Source organism: Dryobates pubescens, chromosome 20, assembly GCF_014839835.1.
Source record: "Dryobates pubescens isolate bDryPub1 chromosome 20, bDryPub1.pri, whole genome shotgun sequence".
In the NCBI taxonomy this organism is placed as follows: Eukaryota; Metazoa; Chordata; class Aves; order Piciformes; family Picidae; genus Dryobates; species Dryobates pubescens.
This window is the reverse complement of record NC_071631.1, coordinates 12,290,287-12,297,063: the sequence shown is the minus strand read 5'-3', so window position 1 is coordinate 12,297,063 and position 6,777 is coordinate 12,290,287. Positions and strand designations below refer to the sequence as shown.

General features: G+C 43.4%; 1 protein-coding gene across 1 annotated transcript; it reads right to left on the bottom strand.

Annotated features, from left to right (window-relative positions):
* Window positions 1–3,954: 3,954 nt before the first annotated feature.
* KCNJ16 (potassium inwardly rectifying channel subfamily J member 16) lies at window positions 3,955–6,287 on the bottom strand. The gene has a single exon (XM_009897858.2). It carries the CDS (start codon window positions 6,238–6,240, stop codon window positions 4,951–4,953), a length of 1,290 nt encoding a protein of 429 aa, XP_009896160.1. The 5' UTR covers window positions 6,241–6,287; the 3' UTR covers window positions 3,955–4,950.
* Between the last annotated feature and the right edge of the window lie 490 nt (window positions 6,288–6,777).

Genomic DNA, 6,777 nt, shown 5'->3' with positions numbered 1-6,777 from the left:
CATGCTGTCTTTGCCTGATGTATCTGATTGCTCCATCACCTCTTCAGCCATGGGGAGTGACTCCGGGAAAAGCTTTACACTCTTGAAGTAGCTCCTGAATTGTGACTGTAAGTCTCATGAAAATATTCATCCACACTTTTCAGCCCAGGCTAAAACTGACTGCTCCTTGTCTCATTCTCATTTAATTTCTGTCATGCTTCTTTTTGTCTGCTTGGAAGTGAATTTATTGTCAGATGCTTCCCTAAATGGGCCTCTTAGAGCCACCACAGACACCAACTTTCTGTTTGAAGGTCCCCAGTTGAAAACCAGCAAAGGCTTAAGAGCTAAAAAAAAAGCTTACAAGTGATTTCTCCTTCCCAAGCAAACACTTCTGATACCCTGAAAGGTACCAGCTCTTTCTTGAATTGTGTGGAACTGTGTCACTGTAATGCTTCAAGTTAGGCAGCAGTTGAAGCCAGACCTCCTGCACAGTGTGGAAGAAACAAGGGATAAAGGGAAATATATTATGCCCCACATCTGAAAACCAACTTCACAGAAAATATGCACTAAATGATACATGATAATGGGGGAGGAAATGCCAGCTGCCTTAATGAGTGGTGGTAGGCAAAGCTGGAAAAATAAATGATATAATAATCTCTTATTATATTCCCTTTGACATAAACTAATCCTGACCCAGAACAATAGTGCTGCTTTCCAAGAGAAAATAACCAAGATGTGGCTATAATCATGATAGAGGAGTCCAATGCGAAGTGGTTTGTGTTTCCTCTTTGTTGTTGAAATTTTGCTTCATCTGGTAAATTTTGTGGAGAAGACGGGAACAGGGAGAGCAACTTCCAGCTGAGGGAGAAGAAGATGCCAGCCACTGCCTCTTGGTGGCTGGGAAGCAGCTGCTGAGCTTCAGCCCAGTGTGCTGGCTTTCTGCAGAACCAAGGGGCATGTGTAATGATCTGGGAGAGCAGGAAGGTACTTGTGTCTCACTGCAGCTCCCAGCTCATAGCACAGCCCAGAATGCAGCCGAACACTTTAGTTTTGGGCTGGTGGGACTTATATTCATTTCATTAAGCATGACTTAAGGGTTAGGTCGATGCAAGGGTTGGGTTAGAATGCAATTTCTGCTGTGAGGATGCAGTGTTATTGCTTTTGCTGGGTTTCTGTGAGGCTTGCTTGCTTTTGCATAGCTTAGCTCTGCGATGGGGGTCGTAGAAACGCAGAATCACTTAGGCTGGAAAAGACCTTTAACATCATTGAACTCAACCATTTACCTAACACTACCAAGTCTGCTGCTAAACCATGTCCCTCAGCACCACATCTATATGTCTTTTAAATGCTTCCAGGGATGATGATTCCACCACTTCCCTGGGCAGCCTGTTTCAGGGCTTGACAACCCTTTCAGTGTAGAATTTTTTCCTAATGTACAACCTAAACTTTCCCTGCTTCAACTTGAGGCCATTTCCTCTTGGTCTATCTCTTGCTACTTGGCAGTGTGTGGCTGCATGTCCCTTCTACAGTTCTTGTCCATTCCTGTCTCATCCAGCTGGCACTACCAAAGACACCTCATCAGGTGAAGGGGTTGCAGGTTAAGTATGCAAGCTGTGGGTGCAGCTGCCATGCAGAAGTGTGTGTGTGTCTGTCTGAGAGAGGGGCTTTGCTTGGCTCATGCTAAGAAACTTCCACAGAACATATTTATAACTCCGTGGCTTTGCTTGCAATTTGGCATCTTCTAAAGTCAAAAAATTATTCTGCACCTTCTAAATCTTCCCAAGACCTCTCAGTGGAAGCTATGGAAGCTCATGAGTGGCTGCAGGGAAGTAAAACGTGCTCTCACAAGGTGTGTGGTAGAGGCATGGTCTTTATTTCTGTGTCTTTATTCATAAAAATGCAGCGTGTGCTTTGCTCTGCGTTATTATACAGAGGTTTTATACTGTGATAAATACAATTAAAATATCAAACAGAGAAACCCAGAAAAAAATCCAGACTGGTTGAGACCGGTGATTCAAGCAGTATCCTGTCTCCAGCACTGGCTGGTATCAGATGCTGTAGATAAAAGTAGAAGAAACTGTATAGTAGCCTGTTATGAATTAACATGCCCAGGAGAGAAGTTTCTTCCTGACCCTCATCAGTTAGCGGTTGACTTCTATGCCAAAGCATACATTACCATACATGCTCACGTGTTTATATCTATCTGTACCAAGAAGCATGTGACAGAAGGCTAACTCAGACTCCTGGTACTTTCACTTACAGGAAAGTCATTCCAAGGAAAGAATTTTTTTTTTCACCGCAAGAGGCTCACACGGTACAGAACTGAGAGAGGCAAAGGCAGTGGAGATCTGCAGCCTTCCCTTCTGGGGAAACTGCTTTTACAAACAGCACCTGAAATCTGCACCTTCTGAAGAGATTGTTTGGATTTTGATTGCATATCTCAGTAGCATCTCATCTCTCTGAGTGGCTTTAGGTATATGATTAAGTGTGTAAGTATGTGTGCAGTGAGCAGTTAAGCAGATTTCACCTTGGGCATTCTCCTTGTCTGAAAATCATAGGATCACAGAACAGCAGGGTTGGTAAGGTCAAGGCAGGGCTGTTAGGTCCAGGGTAAGGTTGGTAAGTTCAAGGTAGGGTTAGTAAGTCCAGGGCAGGGTTAGTAAATCTGGGGCAGGGTTTGTAAGTCCAAGGCAAGGTTGGTAAATCCAAGACAGGGTTGATAAATTCAAGACAAAGTTGACCAGTCTGTATCACTCTTGACATCTGTCTTCTCTATCAGGCTCCTGAGAGCCACTGCCAGAGACATTTCCCATCCCACAGATCTGTCAGTGCTTCACCTGCTTTGCAGTGCTTCCCAATTATTTACAATCTCATTGGCTTCAGTTTAAGCCTATATTGCCCCATCCTACCCACCAGACACAAGTAACAGATTGTCCCTCCTGAACTGTAATTTTTGTGCTTGAGAACTGTTTCTTTGCTCCCTAGCCCCTGAAGTTATTTCTCTGTACCCTCACTGACATGTTTTCTAGAGCTTCAGATTCTCTTCCATGTTTTTCCCAAAACCTGTTGCCCAACATTGGATAAAGTAACCCAGCCAAGATCTCTCCAAGACAGCAGAGTGTGAAAGGATTACTTCTCATGTCTTGAAGGTTGTGCTCTAGTTTATGCAGCCTGGATGGTGCTTTTCCAGCACCACACAAGCACTGAGACCCTTACACATTTTCCTACATTCCTTTCCATTTTTTCTCTTTTTTTAAAGGCTATTTCCCCAATGCCTGCCAGTGCTCAAATCCAGGATACAATAAGATATTTTCTACTGCTCTTATAGATGGATGCTGCTGGTGATTCAGCACATAAAATAGGTTAATTAATGAGCTTTGGAATAATCACTTTCCCCCAAGGCTTATTAACATGCTTGGTTTAACCTACAGGGGTCACAGATACTCAAAGTCAAGCCCTAGCAAAAGAGAAATGCAAGATACATTTAAATAGTGCAGCAATGCTACTGCATGGAGTGAATTTCAGGAAAGATTCAGCATGCTGTTCTTCATTAAATGTGATGAGCTCATAAAAACTTTTAATTAGTCAGAATGATGTGAATTGCTCGTCAGACCTAATTTTAGCAGCCTAAAGTTATCCAGCATTTCCACAACCATCATCTCATCTCTTTCAATGAGAAATGGAGAGGGATGAATACTTCCCAGATACACACAACCTACTGCCTTCAGCTCCCTAGAAGGCCTGAGTGAGATGGGATGAACTCCCCTGTGAAAACAGAACTGTCCAGTAACCACAGAGAGCCACAGCCAGCAGGCAAACAATTTCTTGATGGCTGAGGTCAGGTGAGATAAATCTCATTTTAGGCAACCATGAATTCTGAGATAGTACTTTTTATGTCAACATGATAATTAATCACAATGCAAATTAACTATAATCATTGGGGGAGGGAGGGAAGGCACAATGAGCTATTGCCTATTGAACGACTACAGGGGTGTGCACAGCATGGAAGTTTCATGTCACAGACAACTTCAAAACATTAACATTTTCCTTTTCTCCAAATGGAGCTGACAGCTGAGTGTGTCAAATTTCTCTGCAAAGGATCATTTTGACATAGTCATTGCAGATGAATGAAAGGATTTCATTTTGACAAAGTCAGACTGTTTGGTCTCCAGATTGATCTTTGTCTTCTTACAGAAGCATAATAGACTAGAAAGAAAAGGGAGGCTGACATTCTGAAATGAAAGACATTTTGATTTCAAATATTGCACAGCTCACTCTGAAAACATGGTCTTCTCTCTGAGGCTCAGCCTGATGTTGTTGATTTTGATTTCAAGCTTCAGGTCCTGCTTTGATTTTGGAAGAGTGCAAATGAGCCAGTCTGGTCAGTCCTCAGAGCCCTCAGAGCCACGTACCGACATTGTCATGCAGTCCCAAGCCAGGTAACATACTGCATACCTCAGGCTGCTGTGTAACCACAGGATGAGGGCTTCATTTGAACTGCTAGAGAGGTGCAATGAAAGAGTAATTGCTTGTTGTGATGGTGGGGGAGCTTCAGAGCCTCCTGGAAACACTGGGCACTGGCATCCCAAAGAAATTAGGCAGCTTTGAAAAATCTGACCTAGAGTGCACACTACATTGTTTGTGTTCCTTGCCTAGATCATTATCTGTCTCCAGGCATGTCCAACATTGGTCCCTGCAGGGTAATAAAGCTTACAACAATTTTTCTCATATACAGGAGCTGTCTTGTCAACCTAAATGTAAGATGTTTTCTTGTGCCAGTGCTAATCTGTTACTGATATCCAGGCTAACTAGTGTGAATCTCCTTCATGCAGCTCAACAAGGCATTACACTGTGGGCTTGCTTGACAGCAAGGTTTATAACACAAATACTTGTGCCTACAAGTTCCTTGTTTGTATTCTAAAAGCTGTGATGGCAGAATTTGTTGGAAGTGATGGGAATTGCAGTGAAAAGCTAGATTTGGGACTCTATTGATAGCCTACTTAAGGTCACAGCTGCTTTCTTATAAGAATCTTCTCCAGAAGGCTGATTGACAGCTGGCACTGGGTCTTCTGGATCTTCACAGCTGGTGACGAGGGCAACTGCATTAAGTGATTTTTTGTTAGTACTAAATGACTTCATCTCCAGTGCTGATGTCTCTGCTTCTTTTTTCTGTGTCTTCTCAGTCTGGTTCCACTCCCATTCCTTGCGCTCCAGCTGCATGGCACTGCAGTGAGGAGCATAAACTTCTGTGGTTTCCTCAAACTGTAAGCAATCCACCTTGTAGTATTTTTTCTTTATGTGTAAGACATCGTTGAACCTGTGGCCCCAAAGAATCTCTCTGGGGACATAGGAGCTTCTTGACTGATGTGAGGTTCCTGTTGAGTCACCTGTGTAGACAAAGGTGACCAAGATTTCAAAGTTGTCCTTGGCCAGAGCTTTCCTGTCTAGACCATACAAGGGGCTCTCGCTGTCAATTTCATGTACAACCGTCACCGGTGTAACAAGTATGATCTGGTCATTAAGCAACTTCAGGTCTTTGTATTCCATTGTCATTCTCCCTTCCTTGTCTTCCTTGTAGCGCAGCAGCTGGGCTCGCACCGAGCCCTCCACCATGTGATTTGGCCGGAAATCCCCAATGCGCCACATCAGGCAGAATTTGTTGTCCCTCAGGCCGACGACGGCGTAGTAGCTGAAGCGAATGGTCTGAGCTCTTTTCCGAGCTGTGGCCATCTTAGCCAAGGCTGCTCCAATGATGAAGGTGTCAATAATGCAGCTCAATACTGACTGGAGGATAACCATGAGGATCGCGATGGAGCACTCTTCCGTCACGCAGCGGTAACCGTAACCGATGGTCGTCTGGGTTTCAAGGGAGAAGAGGAATGCTCCTGTGAAGCTGTGGACATTTGCAACACAGGGGGTGATTTCCTCATCATTGAATAAATCTCCATGATGGATTGCTATCAGCCAGAAGACTAGGCCAAAGAACAGCCATGAAAGAACATAGGACAAGGAGAATATGACAAACATGTGGCGCCATTTGATGTCCACCAGCGTGGTAAATATGTCCACTACGTAGCTCTCCCATTCTCCAAAGATGTGCTTGAAGTACACGTTGCAGCTGCCATCCTTGTGGAGAAATCGCTTCTGCAATCTTTTCACCCCCATTTCAGGGCTTTCCTTGCAAGTGCCTCGGTACCTGATCTTGTTTCCCTGTATGTTCACAGGCCTATAGCAACCACTGTGTTCAGGAATCTTTCTCATATCTGCCTCGTGGCATCGATTTGCAGAGCAAACTTGCAGTCCCAGGGGCTATTTTGTTTTCTTTGTTCATTGGAAATCTATGAAATAAAAGAAGAAGTTTAGTTGAATTTTAATTTCCTATTCCAGAACTGTGTAACACCAAATCTAAACACAGTCACTCTGTGGCCATCGTGAGCAGTTTTTTGAAGGGTACAGGTTCTGACATTCACTCCACAACCTAGCTCAAGGACTTAGACCTGGAAATAGGAAGCAACTAGGAATTCAACTAGTGAGAAATGTCCAGATCAACCCTAAAATTTGGCATGTAGGTGAAAACAAAAGTCAGAAATCTTAGTGGTGACCTCACTGTGAGTACCTCTTACAATGGCCTGGTGAAGTGGCTTTCACATCAGGATCGGGTCTCATGAACAGTCACAGCAATGGTGTGAACCCTCTTAAACTCTGCCAGATATGTGGGCTGGTTATTTAGTTTTTATTATTATTATTATTATTATTATTATTATTATTATTATTATTATTATTATTAGCATATTTGTT

What these genes read in the sequence shown, in the direction of transcription:
- KCNJ16 (XM_009897858.2), bottom strand. Translation starts at nt 6,240, where the DNA reads ATGAGAAAGATTCCTGAACACAGTGGTTGCTATAGGCCTGTGAACATA.